Here is a 17,019-nt window from a genome sequence, read left to right on the forward strand (position 1 = left end):
TTTCCCTTGTGTCACAGGGGTGGAGTGGGGGCTGATTTTTCCTGATGCTAACGGGGAGTACCAGTCGCCTATTAACTTGAACTCGAGAGAAGCTAAATATGACCCCTCGCTCCTGGAAGTGCGTTTGTCGCCAAACTACGTAGTGTGTCGTGACTGTGAAGTGATCAACGACGGGCATTCAATTCAGATTGCCCTGAAGTCAAAATCAGGTATGCTGAAACACGGCCTTTGCTTTCCCCGCTAAAGCTTGTGTTGCCTTAAGTCTCGCTGTACGTGTATCCCGGAGCATAGGAACAGCAACTGCTCCCAGCAGCGAGCGGTTGTGCTTATTCGGCATGGACTGCGGCCGGTAAGAGTGCTGCTGTTGACTTCAGTAGGAAAAGGAGCAAGCTTTGCAATGGGAGCTGCAAGTTTCAACGCCAAACTGGATGGTCAGTCAGATCGCTTCAGAGCATGTCCAGAATTTCCTCTTGTGGTGGTGTCATCTAATTCACTGGCATTAACAGCTGTCTGCATTCAGAAGCAGTCCAGACTATCGCTAAGACAGTGTGATGCCAAACTATTTCGTACAGCTGGCAAAATTTGTCCTTGGTCCGAAGACCATGTAAGTTAAAAGAGCTTTTTCCATTAATTTGAGTGGGTTCTGAATACTAACTACAGAATTGGGCAGCTTAAAATAGACACTCCAGTTATACATGCTTACAATATTGATGAAGAGCAAGTAGCAAAGCAGTCCTCATTTCTTAAAGGGTTTTTTGGTGTCATTCGTCAAGTGAGAATTAGAAGCAAATAATAAAAGAAACAATTCCAACTTAAGTGAAATTGCAGTATCTCATTCAGACCTTTCAGCTGGGTAAACTATTCTGTATGAAGGAGGCAACTGCCAAGAAAGTAAGGAGAAAAAAGTCCATTGTGCTTTCCAGCACTATGGTAGTTCTTACCATGTGTTTGGAAGAGCATCGAAGTTATTCTAACCAATCTTAGCTAGTAACAGCCTTTTGGGGGCATTTAAACAGCTGAACACTGTCAAACCATGAGACATTCCAACTTTTGTTTCCTTCTGAGATCCCAGTAGTCCTGGGAGCTACAGCTGTGCTGAGAGTGAGGGAGTCAGTCCAGTTTTACACTGAATATTTTAAAAAGGAAGGGTTTGTTATTTTAATAATGATGCTTTCCTTTATAATTTCCTTTCCATGATAAATTCCGTGTATTATTGCAACACAGAATATTTATTTCCACAGAATTTTGCAGATTTGCAGTAGAACAGAAATTTTGTACTGCTAGTCAGTTTTACTGCCTTCGTTAGAAGCAGAGCTCTTTTCCGAAGGAGTAAGGTTCTCTCTGCAGTATCAGGAAGGTTCTTGAAATCTCCTGTGGAGGAAGTGAGAGTGACCGCAAACGACGTCATCACTTGCATGCCAAAATGCAACTCCTTCAACCCCACCTTTCCCAAGGGCAGTTTGTAACTTAGTAGCAATAATTAATAAGATGGGACCAACACACCTAAATGTATGTGCAAAATCATTGGAGGCTTAGGGGAAGGAAAGACTTCTTTTTAAACTTGGATGCAGTGTGCTGCCAGACTGATGAGTCTTGAAATGTAAGAAAATGTGATATAGAATAAAAGTTTATGGCTGAGGTATGGAATTATGATTTAGGAAATCTTGTTTTAGTCTCAGCTTTTCCTTAGATTTCATGTTACATAATTTCCCATTCTCCATTTGTAAACTGGGGATAATATTTCCGTTTTTGGGAGGGGGAAGGCAACATTCGTCATCCCTACCAAGAGAAGAAAAGAGTTAATAAGCTGTGTTTGACCTAGTATTCTGGCCAATTTTCAGGGATTGCGGAAACTCCTGCAGCTTCTTTTCCTCACAGGGGATCTCTGACGACAAATCCATTTAGCCAGATTATTTTAATGGGAACTGTTGAGCACTAAATGCTCTTGAAACTCTGTCCAATTAATGTGCAAGAGATCCTCATCTACTGTAATGTTAACAGTCAAAGAAAAACTTCTTTGTGGGGAAAAAGTAAACTGATTAAGATACATATTAAAAATCAATTTGTCATTACTGGTGATTGATTTTATCCTTTAATTCAGGACACGCAGTCCATCTGGAATTCCCAAATCCTTCTCATTATTAATTGCAAACATTTTCACAGGCTGCTTCCAGTTTGATCATCGTACATGTGTTATGCATTAGGTGGAAGAAGCATGACCAACTGTGTAATGGAACTGTATATTGAAAAAAGCTTTAGAGGATGTCCTGCTAACAGAGAGACTTCTCTTAAGCCAGCAGTGGATTGCACAGTGGGTGATGGTTTCCGAATCATTTTCTAATGAGGATCAAAAATTGCTGAAAGGCAAAGCGAAGTTAAACATGTTTCATGCATTGACAAGGATCAGGATTTGATGAAAGGCAAAGGAAAGATAAACATGCTTCATGCATTGAAATACTTTTATCATGGGATCAATGTTATAACTTAAGCCTCAGAAATAAACTCTTTGAAGCTCCTGGAGATCCAGAACTACATCATATAGAGAGCATTTGTTCTAGTTACGCTTTCTCTAGGAGCAATATTTTAAAACAGAGAAAATGCTCCATTTTCCTATGAAATAGCACTAATTGAGTATCATGTTTCTTTTTATTTGTCCAGATTTCCCTAAATACTTCAATTGATTGTTTCACCCAATGTTCACCAGATTTGTAGATTTTCCCTATAGGATATATTTATAGATAGAATACAGATAAAGCAGGTTTAAGAAACAAATCTGAATCTATAACTGCGTTTAGGACATTTCATTTTAGAAACCCTAATGGCTGTTAGATCAGTTATGAAGAACTATTAAAGGAGGATTAATTGGAATATTTTACTTTTTCTCCAATGTAATTTATGAAAACCATAACTGATCAGTTTTCTTCTTGGTTTTTTATAGTTCTGTACTTTTGTTTTTGTGTTTGTACAGTTGCAATGTGATTCAATTGCTAAATTACTTTTTCTCCAATGTAATTGCTTATGAAAACCATAACTGATCAGTTTTCTTTCAGGTTTTTTATAGTTCTGTACTTTTGTTTTTGTGTTTGTACAGTTGCAATGTGATTCAATTGCTAAATTATGTTTTAGTATTATGCTATGCCTTGTGCGCCAAACTAAGGCCTTTTAGTCTGTGGGTCAAAATAACTTTTTATAAGGGAACTTTAATTCCCTGAAGCTGTAGGTTATGCAATTAAATAATCCTTATCAATTATCAGAGATTGTAAAAGATTCATTCAAAGTCTATGAAACGTAAGTTCGCATTTAATGGATTCTGGGGAAGACTGTGAATGCCCTTAAGTAAAATCCAGCCCTGCCTAGAAGCCAATATTCAATGATTTCAATGGGAAGTTACCTACAGCTTGTGGAGTAATATTTGTTCTGAAGCAGATTCACAAATCCCTGGGCAAAATGTTTCCACTGATTAATTCCAAAGTAGACTGGGCCTCACAAGGTACAATTGCTTGCTTTTACTACTTATGGTGGAAGTCTCTATTAATGCAAAAGTATTGAGCTATTATATAATTTTTTTTTTGTATATGTTGCAATTGTGGATAGATGCTTTTATGAAATTCCGGATGTTTAAAAAACCAAAGTTAAAAAAAGTCATGGCTGCCTAGAAGCTGTTTTTAAGTAAATGAGGTACGTTGTTGCTTCCGCGTGTAGCTTTATACACGATATACAATATAATATGATTATATTTGGATATGGAGGCATTCTGTATCTCAGAAGCCTGACAGGTGGTATATGGCTGAACACCTTCACCTAGCAAAATATCGGCAATCAAAAGTTTTCTACCAGTTTCTGTGACTCATAGCAAATACAGGTGATGGAGATTAAGCATTCGGACAAGTTGGAGGTAGTTACCAGTTCAATTCAGAACCCCCGCCATCTGTTCAGAGCACACAGCTACTGTCTTGATAAGAGCAATAAACATACTCACTCTTCTGACTGATAAAGGTACAATGTTTTTATTTTGTGTTATGACCAGCTGTTCTGCCTCATAAAACAAAGAGTGCAGCATGACAGCAATTTCACTGTTGTTCATAACTGCCTGAATTCATGTTCTGTACTTGCACAGTACTTCAAAAGTAAAGATGTCAAGTCTGTCAACTTTACTTGTCTCCTCTTTAGTACTGCTGATAACAAAGAAGCTTGCAACAATTTCCCCATTGTATTTGGAGAGTATATTCAGTGGCTTGTCTGCTTGGAAAGCCAAGTTCCTTACCATTTGTCTTCTTTCCCAGTGTTAATAGGGGGGCCATTACCTCGAGGACATGAGTTTGAACTACACGATGTTCGATTTCACTGGGGAAGAGAAAACCAGCGTGGTTCTGAGCACACGGTTAATTTTAAGGCCTTTCCCATGGAGGTAAGGGTGACACTGCATTGCATAACACCTGCTAAATGCAAAAGATTTTACTTCATAGCCTGAATTCCTGGTAGTTCAAAAGAGAGTTTCTTTTAGTTTCTTTTAGCTCAGCATTTTATTGCTTTATATTTCAACCACAAAGCTATCTTGCTGAGGTGTGCTTTAGTGCAGGTAAATTAGGATATGCATCTGGAATAGAATGCCTCCAGCACTCATCACGTTGTATGATTAATTGGTCATAAAGTTAACTTGCAGAATTATTAACTTCTTTCTTAATAATATTAGTGTTCTAACAAGATCTGCCGTTTCAACATTTCCTATGTCACCTTGACTAATAGCTGTAGATGGGGAGAACTAACCACTGGAAATATTTCCATGGTGAATAATAACAACTTAGGTAAATTTGAAGTGAGTGTATAGCAACTTGTTCATGAAATAGCTTTACATATCTGAAAACTGAAGATTATGTGATACTCTTGGGTATGTTCTGTAGTATCTCAATGAAATACTAAATTCTGAAACACAAGCAAAGTGATAATGCAGTCTGAAAAAACTCAGCTGTTCATGGGGTGACAGTTTGCGCTCCTAGGCGACCCAAATGCTGGGACCTATTTCTCCTGCCCTCCAGCAGCCATTCATCATATTTACTTCACTTTCCACTGTCCCGTTGTTTACACTTGTCAAGGAGTGGCTTGGAGTATCCCTTAGACCCTGGGCTGCAAGACTAGCTTTAACAGATACCAACCCTGATGTTTGGTGACTTCAGCTTTGCATCTTTTATTCAATTTGTTGTGCACTGTATTGGTTTTAAAGAAACTGTCAAGATTTGTTCAGAGTTCTTTGAGTCATTTTGCCTTATTTATCTATCATAATCTCTTACGAGCCTGAAACTCTTTTTCCTTTTTTTCTGTGTTGTTCAGGGCTAGGAAATTTGTTACTGTACCATTATATTCATGAATGCCAGACTACTGGAATAGAACTGCTTTACGGAAAAGGATATAAAAAGTATTAGAGCAACTATTGCAGAGCTAAGTGTAAAAAGCTTGTGGACTTACACCATCAGTCTAATTCTTAGTGTTGTTCAGGTACTTTCTTTAAGAGTTGTGGGTCAGATCTTGGTCTCTGCTGTTTGCTATTTTGCACTGGTCCATCAAAAAACCCCATGTATGAAGCCACTCATGGGGACTTTGCAGGTTGATTTCAGGCAGATCCTGGCAATGCAGGAGAATTACTTGAATGAGGAAGACTCATCAAGCAAAGGGAACGCAGAGGAATCACCTCTGCATCCTGGTTACCTGGCATAATATATACGATATGTTTTATATGGGCAGTAGGACCTTCAGGATATTGCAGTGTTCCCCTGAGGCAGGAAGTAGCTTGTTCGTTATGAAACAGCTCTGCTTAGTGCTTTTCCTCAAGGCTGATCCAGCATGTGGTGATCAAGAAATATTGACATGAACTATGTCAAGAACTGTGCTTGGGAGTTTATCAGGGTCTCCCGTCTCCTTGTTTATTAAGGATCACTTCGCAAACGGTCTTGGTGGTATGTGGGAACAGTCTATTGATAATCTACAGAAATCCCAGAATTCTCAACTCCAAATCAGTCCAGAGGAAAATATACTTGACCCAGAGATGCAAAACAACAAACTTAATCAGTCATGAAGGGATTTCATTCTTCACCTACTTTAAAAGCAGCATGGCAGCTGCACAAACAGAATTCTGGCACAGTTGAAGAACATCACCTGGAGGTGAGCAAGCCGGTGTTACCCTGTCTCTTGCATCTAAGCAGCTTTCAGTTAGACTCTGATCTCCAAGAAATAATTACTGATGCAAAAATTCTGTAGCAGAAAAAAATTGACTTATAATACACTTTAAATACCGTGTGAATGTTTCATTTTGCATCAATTCCTTATGCAGATTAATTCTTCTGGTAGAAAATGACAGCATAGCTTGTTGTATCCGAGATCAGTTACACACAGGTGTATTGGCTGAGCCAGTTCATCATCTTCTGCCCCATGTTGCAAAAAAGTGCAGGGCAGTTTGTTCGACAGATGAGCTGCATTTCCTTCTGCTATATGCACAAAGTGCGCCTATAATAAATCCATTTCAAATTGTCCAAATCAAATATTATACAAGAGACCATAATAAATCCATTTCAAATTGTCCAAATCAAATATTATACTTGAGCAATAATAAAACAGGTACTTGTGACCACTATAAATGTTTATGAAGTTGTACACCTGAGACTCCAGAATGGAAGATTTTCTGTTTCCATTCCAGGAATTGCCCCACCTAATTTTTTTTGTGGAGAACAGTCATTTTTATCAAGGGACCAGGAAATTTATTTTCTTGACTTTTAACATTAGCATTGGTTTATACAGTTGTTGGAAATCGCCATATTCTGAATGCATATTTGGCTTGATTTTCACTGGGTTTGTTAGTTACTGAACACAAACAGTGATGGGTGCCTATTGTGGCTACATACAAGCAGTCTAGAGTAGTTTGTGCTTTCGTCCTGTACGAAATGCTATAAGGATTTTAAATTCTCCTCTCTTTGTGGGAGGAAGACAAGTCAAGGGGAGAAGCAGTAGTATGAAAACATAAGTGCTTGGTTTAAGTGGGTACATTAACAACACAAGAAACTAGACCCAGATTATATACTCCATTGCACTATTATAAAACCCAAGCAGTTCTACAGAAATCAACTTCGAGTTTGAAGAGATCTATCTGAGATGATTATCTAGGACTATTTATTGACAGGAGCAGCAGTCTGGTTTTTTAGGACTGAAGACTGTAAGGCTTTATTTTATTACATTGGACCAAATAGTTGTGGAACAGCTTCAGATTATCAGTGTAATGATCTTAGTAAAGTATGGCTTTAAAAAAGGGTGTTATTTTTCAAAGTTTGGAAGAGCACTCTTCAGTTACTTCCTTAGTCTCTTCACCTTTGATACCATAACTGCTTTTATAGAAATTAGGCAATATCCTGTATTAGTTGGGTAATATCCCGTGTCTCATTGCAAAAATCTATTATTTCTTACTAGACAGCTGGGGCCTTTGTGCATAGTTAGGATATATAGGTTCATGGTGAAATAGGTAACCTCTGGAACAGCTTCTTGAAATAATTCACACTGTCAAAAAATGTTGTTCGTGTGGCTTGGAGGCTGAGTTCATTGTTATTTTTATTATTATTTGAAGTTCAGCAAAGGTATGTTTTCCACCTTCCTTGTCTGAAGAAACCAGAATGTCAACAGTAATACGCCAGTGTTATCATTTTCACTGAAACATCTGTGTCTGCAGTCAGTCAGGAAAGCAGGACAAAACAATAACTAGTTGTCAAAGGTAAATACTGTAACATGTCTTTTTAAGCAAAGGAAAAGCAGAGGGCTGTACGTATCGGTACAATACTCCTCTCTCTGTTTCCTGAAAACAAGAGCATGAAGGCCGTTCTTGCCTTTTGGCCAGAAATTGGAAGGAGACATTTGTGCAACCTTCTCCAGAAATCCTTCTCACCAAGTACTTCTACTGCATGTAAACAGTGTTACTTTCCCTTCTGGCCAAAGTTACTTTGGCCACCGCTTGTGCTAAATATTTAATAATGATCTTAACATTTAGAGGCTGTTTCTTGCCAGCAAATGGAACAAGGACCAAAGATTAGATTGTGCTCTACAGTACACATTTCCACAGAGCAGTAAAACCCACACTTACACATGTGACTTACCTGAACCTGATTTAGGTGTAAGAAAGAGAGGAGCTATTTGACATCTTTATTCCTCTCCTTCATGCCAAGAGTATGGATTGGAGAAGGAGGAAGAACAAATGAAGATCTAATGAAACTCTGATTCCCTCCTTTACCTTTGATGCATAACAAGCAGATAGAGGGGGACAGGAGTAGCAAATTACTGCTATTTATTTTTGTTGTTGACAAAGTTAAAATAGGGGCAGATAAAAATGGACTCCCATTGTACCCAATCTCTGTATAAACACAGCATACTATAGTGCCAGGCCAAATCAACTTCCAGTCAAAAAAGACAGGAAAGACAGCCGGAGAAAGTGAACCATATGATGGCATCAGTGCTGTTTTATGGAGGAAAAAATAAAAAAGTTTTCACTGCTTCTGAAGTGAAGGGAAACAGGGAAAATTATGCCTTAAACGTGTCTCTTCCTCTTTGTTACTCAAATGGTGGTGTGACCAAAGGCACAATCTGACCGTAAAGGAACAGTTGTTTCCAGGCCACTGCTCTGAAATAAAACTGTATCTGAGAAAATAAAAAGGTTCCTTTCACCACTTGTAATATAACCAGGAGGATAATTCTCTGTAATCCATCCTCTTTAAAATGTAGGATAATATTAGCTGTGAACCATGTGAAAGCTCTCAGTAGAAGAGGATTGGCAGAAAATCATTTAAAAATGTTTCCAAGATGTGCAGGAAGATTAAAAACTGTATTGTTGTCTGTCCTACAGTTTTTGAGTAGAACAGAAGAAAATCCAGTTGCCTGAAGGACCAGAATCAGTTCTGTACAGGAAAAAAAAATGTTCCTTTCTGTTGTGTAATGAAGAGCAGACTAATTCATTCTGTAGACTCTTTCAGAGTTACTGAAATACCTGCTGCAATGAAGTTAAATATAATGCAAAAAAAAATCCTGTCCTCAATCTGATTTAAACCATTAAGTTTTCCTTCGTTCACGTGAAATGGTGCCTGCCTAAGGATCTCATCAGAGTTACAGCTTTAGGGCTTCAGGTTAGGCTGTTAACATTACGCTTATCTACTCAAGTCTTTACAGTCTTCATTTTGGGGATTTCTGTGTGCCCGGCTCTGAAATCAGATACCTGCACACTATGCATCCCCTTTGTGGCATTTCTTGAGAGGAGGTGTCACGCTTTCAACACGGAAATTTATTCATTGCCAACTTCAATATTCTTTGCCAATGCTATTTAATCTTGCCGTCTGTTTTAATCAGTTTCTTATTAGCTTGTTAGCAAATTATTTGGGTTAAAAAAATAAAACAGTATTTGCAATTGTAATAGAAGGCCTGGGAGATAGTGTGCATGCAAGCGTGTCTCTCTCTCTTTACGCAGAGACTTACAAACTGCAGTGAGACAGGGTAGGTGTGAATGGCAAGCAGGATTTAATCTGTAATGACAGTAGTTTCTAATATGTGAGCTCAGTTCTGATATCTGTGGATTTTTGCCAGTAGCTTTAGTGGAACTATGATCCCAGTCATAAACCCTAAAAGAAAAGGTTTTAAACCGAGGAGTAAATCCTGTTGCCTTAGCTGCTGTTGCATTGATTACCTGCTTGTGAAAAAAAATTAATTCATTCTGCTGAATAATATGAATGAAGAATATCTTGCTTAGGCAGTCATGAATTTAACAGGAGGCAGAAAGAACAGATTCCAGAAGGGTTTACGTAGCTTCATGCTGAGGTCTGGAACTCTGCTCAGAAATTATCCAAGTTTTCTGGTGGAAAATTAACTTGTTACTCAAAGGCTTGGACGATTTTCTAAATTTTGGAATCATTGCAGATGAATACTGTGAGCTGTGATTAAAACAGTGTGTCTTATAAGAAAATTATGACATTCATGTAATAGCTGTATCCTTGACAGGTTATGAGTAACAGATTAGTAATAGTTTGAAGTAGATATGCCCATTGGACATTATCTAATTTTTGAGGACAGAATTTGTGGAAAAACACAGGAAAATCAGGCCAGTATCTAAGCAGATGTTTTCAGTTTTGTTTTCCAAATCTGCAATGATTTATATAGAAAAAATTTTTTACACATTATGTAGATGCCATTTATGAACATGACAATAATACTTAGCTTTACACAGCACTCCATGGTCAAAATTGGTCCTAGCACCAATTCCAGGGCTGTCAGTGAATTGTATTATGTGGGATCCTAGCCCCATATGTGCAGGCGTTTAAGTATTTTTCTGCACTTTTCTATGCACCCTCTGTGGTCCCCTAATTGACGTAACTTCTGTTTGGTTTTTTTGTAGTGGTACAAAGCTGGGAGGTCTCCGTCCCCTCCCAGTATAATGGGAAACAGAAAACCAGCAATAAGATAAAAACAAAGTTACCATCATTGTAAAAGCACACATGAGCAGCTTCTGACTCTTGAGATTGCTAGTTGCTAAGCTCTTTCAGTATTATATTTTTATTGTGGTTGAGGTTAATTTGACCTAAATAGGCACATGCGGTCTCTGAAGTATACTTTGTTTCTAGGTAATTTATCAATATGAGCTTGCATTGGCCCTTGTTTTGCTCGGTCACATATAGTTTGAATTTTTCAGGGAATGCATCTATGTGCTTTGTATTGTGGATTCATGAAAAAAGCAGGTGCAAAAATGGTCTGATGTGCTAGCACAAACATGCTTTTAGCTTGGCTAGTGCCTGAAACATGCTCAGTTAAGCTCTGTGGAAGAACTGTACACATCTTCAGAGGTAGCAAATGTGATTTCCCTTCTGTGCAAAATCCGCAATTTATTTATTGGATTGTGGAAGATGTACAAGCTGCCAGACACCAAGTCAAAGAAGAGTGGCATTAACAGTCTATACTGAAGCTTCTTTACCCTTTTGTCTCTCTTTTAAGAGTTATCTTATTTACAGCCAGTTGTGTGTGGAGAAGCTTCGTGGCTCATATGCACCTAAAACTCTTTTGAGGTGGCAGTTGCAGCAGTTTGTGATTTGTAACTTTTACCAGGATGGAGAGTTTCAGTATTCTTTTAAGAAATAAATGGTCCAAACTACAAATGACTGAGCAGAATAGGAAAAACTCTTCTAAGGAGAAATGTCGCAGGTGGAACGAAGTTGAGTGAAGGAAATGAGAATGAGAAGAAAATGAGGAGTGACTCAAGAGGGGAGCCCTTCTCTGGGCTCCCTGTTCCATCTTACCTCAGCTTATTGGTTTAGTTCTGCCAGAAGTTGCAGACAGTCTTTGCGCTTCATCTAATAGACATTTTGCACCAAATTTTCTTCCAGTCGTGCTGGCTAAGATGCAATGTTCAGTTGCAACCTGTAGTAACGGGTTTGGTGGCACTGCATCCTTGTGGAGGCAGCCAAGTAACCTTGAACAAAACAGCTCTTAGCAAGCCCTGTTTGAGGTGGAAACAGTATAGCCTCTGATACTTTTTAAAAATATGTGAATCTTTTCCACTCCTTGAGCAGAATTACAGCTTTGCCCTTCTCGTTACTCTACTTTCTCACACAAGTGTCTTGGTGACAGTGCTTGTACTCATGGATATAGAGGCTGCTATTGTGACATCCCTTATTGCAAACCCCATTCGCATCTCTAACAAGATGGCTACTAACGTTTTCTCTCTGCTGTGGGAGAAGAGCTTGTGTAGTCACTTAGAAGATGGGACTTCTGAAGAGGATTTAAACCCAGCTTTGAGTGCAACAAGATGGCTGCTCAAGGCTCTTCCTTGCCATTTTTCTTGGCTGTGTGCCTTTGACGTGATTTGCTTCAGTTGTACATAATCTAATTTCTGCCATGATCATTGCTGGCACTCTGTTCGCATCTTGCTTCAGTTTCCTGGTGCCTTGGTTTTCCTGTTTGGTTTTCCTTGGCACTTTGCCCTAACCACTAGGCCTGACTGTTTTTCTATCTAAAACCTGTCACTTGTGGAAGAAGCTGGGAAAGGAGATTCCTTATTTTGTCGTTTTCCACGCTGCATGCTTGAGTCAGGACCAGTTCCTAGGATGGCCCCAGTGCATGAATGAATACTCCGAGAGAGAGATAATAGCTTTCTGATGCCAAACCCAAAATTTTGTGTTATTTGTGCTAATGGTGCATGCATGGCTCTTAAGAGGTAAAGGATGAAACTTGCAGATCATCTAAGAACTGAAAATCTTTGAAGGCTTCCACAAGTATTTGCTGTCATGCCTGAGTGCTTCACAAGCACAAATAATGTAATCCTTAAAACATCAGTGCAAGGGAGACAAGTTCTGCTATTGCCAATGAACTGGTAGAAAACAAGTTCAAAGGGATTAAATTGTTTGGCCATGGTCACACATGATGCCTTTTTCAGAACTGACAGAGAACTGACTCATGATTCCTAGATGCTTGAATTCTAGTAAGACTTTGAGACACTGTAGTACCGAAATACCTAACTTAGGTTGTAAATCCCAGTTCAGCAATTTAACCGCAGGGCTATCTGATGCCCTAGTCCATAGACCACACTGTTGCTGATGAGATAGTCTCACTGGTCATTCCTGCCTTCTCGCTGTGCCAGCATTAAGCCACATAATGAACTGGACTGGGGAACAGTTGTTTAACAAAATTTGGGGAGTTTATGGAACTATGAGAGAGGAGGAAAGTATAACACCATTATGCAATCTGCAAACTTGCAGTTCAAGAGAAAACTGTTGGAGATGCATAATGAAGTTTACTATTTCAATGGAATCTTAGCCAACATTACAGAAAAAAACCTGACTGAGTTTCTTAGAGGAGTGTAGTATGGAAGAGCAACTGCTCACTGGAGAACAGTCAAGATCATAGCTTAAGAAGATAATATGCAGCTGCAGATTCTCATCTCTTCAGAGAGACCCTTAGCTTTGAAACACAGACAACTGTGGGATTCAAATCAGTTATTAATAAAACAGTAAATTATCAGGGAAGAAGAGTTTTTTATTCTGCCTTCATTAGAGAATCTATTGTTGAAAATTAAATCAGTGATTTAAATCCTTCTACATATGAACAGTCTGGTTTTAAATCCAAGACAACATTGCAGCCAACACTTTGTGGAATTGGACATGCTTCTATTAAATGCTTAGTCATATAAATAACACTTCCAGAATTAAATACTTAACTCATAGCACTTTGTGTTTTCTGTCTTCTTGATGGCATTGCTAGTCTGTAATATCATCAACTGTTCATCAAGGGCCAGTCCTTTTTCCAAGCTTCGCTCTTTCTAACTGTGGAGCTATAAAAGCACATGCAGACACACACATACACCCACTCAGGTTGGCAAGAATCCAGAGTAAAAGCAGGATGGAGGGTCCTGCACTAAAATCCTTGCTTTTTCCTTCCTGGCCTTCATAGTTCAAGGGAAGGAAGAATAAAGGCTTGAATGTATATTTGTTCCTGTTAGCACAGGTAAGAGCGGACCCAGGGCACCTCAGCCTACATGTTTGCTGGGGCCAGATGTGGTATCAGGGAACAATAACCTGCTCTGTGGTGCTCCTTGCTTCACACACTGAGCAGAAACTTGGCACAGTGAAGAGCCTGACCTATGAATCTGACAGTAATAACTGTGTAGCTTTTCATTTTCTTATTGATAGGGTTGATACTGAAAGTCAGCAATCTGGAATCAAGGGTGTTTTGTCTTTTTCATTCCTTTTCTTAGCCTGTATAATTTTATTACAGTTGAAAAATGTTCATTTTTGATTAATTCCTGTTTTCTTTTCACCTCCTATGTATGCCAGTAGAATTAAGCAGTGCTTGTGCTTTCAGATGGGAAGAAAAAATAAATACACACAAATTACAAATTACAGCATCCTCAGTTTCCCCTATACCCTTCGATGTTTTGCCAATGGTTTTCCTAAGAAACAGGTAAGCTAATGTCACATATCAGCAGCCTCTGTGAGCAAATGAGATATTTTGATCTTCTGTTCAAGGTCTGGACAAAAGAGGTCTAGGTAGTGTTTGCAAAGCTTTCTGTGGATTGGTGTCCTTCACAAAGACTAAGACAGGTAAAGACATTGGTGTTGTGGTTGCATTAACCATGAAGATAGTTTATACCCATGTCTTGCCTCCCTGGGAGTGCTATGAGAACTGCAGTGGTGTTTGGCTTTGTGTCAGCCTCCTTGTGTCCCCTTCCTGTTTCCTAACCTTGTATACAGTGGAAATGAAGCCCCTCTCTGAAGAGTTAGTCCATCTCCGGTTAGAAGAGGGACACAAGACCTATTTTTCTCTTTATTATTAAGTTTAAATTAATTTTCTTTTTTTAGCCTTTTAACTTCTTTTGCCAGAACAGAAAGAAGAACACTCGGTTGGATATTTTACGGTTCCCATTACTTTTCTTTTTAGCTTACTGTTCGTAGCTGTAGTCTTTTGAATCTCTCCATATACATCACTACTTTCTGCTGTTAATTTCATTTCGTCAATGGACCAACAGTTCTTTGTCTTATATGAAACGAGGCTACAGCATGTGATTAGACTGTTCAAAAGGACCATGGATCCCTTGTTAATATTAGATGTTGCAATGTTTTTATTATCATTTTTCAGTATGGCTTACCAGTGTAGATATTTCTTTGGCACAAGCGATTTGCCACAGCAACTGTGAGAGTGTTTCCTGAGATGCTGCAAATAATTCAGTAGTCCCACTGTTCCTTACCTTACTTTTGCTGTTGCTTGGCTGGCTTTTTGGAAAGAGAATAGATTTTGGAAGGTGTCTTTGCAACCCTTCCTTTTATGATCCAACTAAAATAATTTTATTTACAGCCATGTTACAGTTCCACCCTCTTTCAAAGATCTTCACAGAGAGGAAAGCACCAGTCAGCAAGGGTTCTGGACTACCTTGATGTCCCAGTCAAGCATTTGTTCTGCATGTTTTAGCTGTGAATTTAGCTTTTGACCTGAGACATACAGTATCTCACACTGTGACTGCGAAGTTGTTTAAACAGTATCTCCAGGATACCTTGTACTCTGCTCCAGCTTGATTTGTTTGCAGCTAATTTCTCTGATTTTAGATTACAGACTTCTTTGTTCAGGGAATGTCATCTTGTTCTGAACATACTTGGAGCCTGACGGTTAACCCACAGACTAGACCTGCTAGATCTTTAACACTTTCAATAAATTGTAACAAGCAGAAGTTCAGCAGAAGCTGTGCTTTCCCTTCTCCCACATTATTATTAATCAGGAGGTTTTTAATGCTAACAGTGTTGTCATCTGTGTTTCTTGGCGCTGCTTTCAGCTTGTCTCTCTTAGTGCTGAAATTAGCATTGCTTTCAAAGATAGGCACAGTTCCCTTTATGTAATTTTTTATGACAATGATCTATGTATGAAATTTTAAAGAAGATTTAATTTCTACTGAACTTCAGTGGCATTTTCGTACCTATCTACGATAGAATCATTGAAAAATTCAAGTCTGCAAGCATAAACCAAGTACACTGATTAATAACCTAACTCCCTTGACTACTTCCTCGTCCTCTTCTTGATTTTGCCCAGAGTTCGTGATCTAGTATTTTGCTTTTGTTTGCATTTGCATTTTCAAAGGAAGCATATTTACCTTGACTGAACTGTAATGTTTAACCATGCAGGCTTTGTTACTTTATGAGTTTTTGTTTCTTTTTTTTGTGGCATAGAGTAGGTACACGTACGTATTCCTGCTTCTCCTAAGACATTTTCAAATAGCCTCTGTATCAATTCCATTAACTTCAATTTCCTAAACCTCTCCTTCAGGCTGTTAATAACTAACTTTCTATTTTTTTAATCACTTTTCTTCAAGCTGTGTGCCCTGGTCATATCCTTGGTTCAGTCCCCTTGTGAGGATTTGGAACTTAATTACTGTATGTTATGGTCACTGCCAGTAGCTTAGTCAATTGCTTCCTGAAACAATTCAGTGCCAAGTCAAGTAGCAACTCGTAAATTCTTGTGCACCTGTATAATAGCAAGACACAATTTTTCCACATTTTGTCCTCCTGTGATGTTGTTTATGCAATATTTGTGTTGTTGAAATTCCACATCATTATTGTACGACTGGGCTGTGTTGCCTTCCGTTGTTACTAGCTGAAATCCTCAGCTTCATTTCATCCCTCTCAAACCAGGAAAAAGACTTTATGCTGGCTGGGTAGCCAGAGTTTCCCATTTGTACTGTTCCCTCCTCAGCTTTTATGGCATATTGTGAATGAAACTGGAATATACTGATCTCTAACAAACTTGGGTGAGTCCAGGAGAACAGGTCTTAGCTCTACAATCTTCAGCAGAGCAGCTCTAAAGCTGCTTTAATTTACCTTAGGGATATAGATTCATCCCTGAGATGGCACTTATGTGGAATCAAAACAGAGTTTCAGCTCCACTCTGTTTCTCAGCAGTGACAGGAATACAACAAAAAGCAATATGCTCAAAATTTCCAGACTAACGTGTTTTAGATGCAACCCTGGTTAAGATGTGGTGATGCAATATTCACCTGTTAGTCTTTTGAGGTACAGTCTATGATGTGAATTGAAATAAGAATTGGGAAGATATGAGAGCAATAACATATCTCTCATCTTTAGATGCCGTCTTGGCCTGTAATATTACTAGACTAAGCAGGCTTTTCTGGAGCTTGTAATTGCTAGTTGCACAGCTAACAAGAAATAGCTGTATAACCTAGTTCTGACCAAGGAACAAAGCTTTCCAGAAGATTAATTTACACACGATGCAGCATGCATGGAAGAAAGAAGCTTTTGTAATAATGAGCTCCTTAGTAAAGTGTAAGAGTCTAGAGATTGGAAAAAGTACAATGGTGTCGTAGTTTAACCTCAGTTGGCAACTGAGCACCACGCAGCCGCTCGCTCACTTCCCCCCAGTGGGATGGGGGAGAGAATCGGAAGAGTAAAAGTGAGAAAACTCGTGGGTTGAGATAAAGACAGTTTAATAAGTAAAGCAAAAGCCGCGCACGCAAGC

The 17,019-nt window shown here is 38.8% G+C and overlaps 1 protein-coding gene across 1 annotated transcript in view; it reads left to right on the plus strand.

The window, feature by feature from the left end:
- The window catches only part of CA8 (carbonic anhydrase 8), a 71,954-nt gene that overhangs the window by 16,606 nt on the left and 38,329 nt on the right, over window positions 1-17,019 (plus strand). The window contains exons 2-3 of the mRNA XM_009289359.1: window positions 18-209; window positions 4,284-4,408. Of these exons, the coding sequence (XP_009287634.1) occupies window positions 18-209; window positions 4,284-4,408 (317 nt within the window). The remainder of the gene's footprint in view (window positions 1-17; window positions 210-4,283; window positions 4,409-17,019) is intronic.

Source organism: Aptenodytes forsteri, unplaced genomic scaffold (assembly GCF_000699145.1).
Source record: "Aptenodytes forsteri isolate BGI_AS27 unplaced genomic scaffold, ASM69914v1 Scaffold139, whole genome shotgun sequence".
Taxonomy (NCBI): domain Eukaryota; kingdom Metazoa; phylum Chordata; class Aves; order Sphenisciformes; family Spheniscidae; genus Aptenodytes; species Aptenodytes forsteri.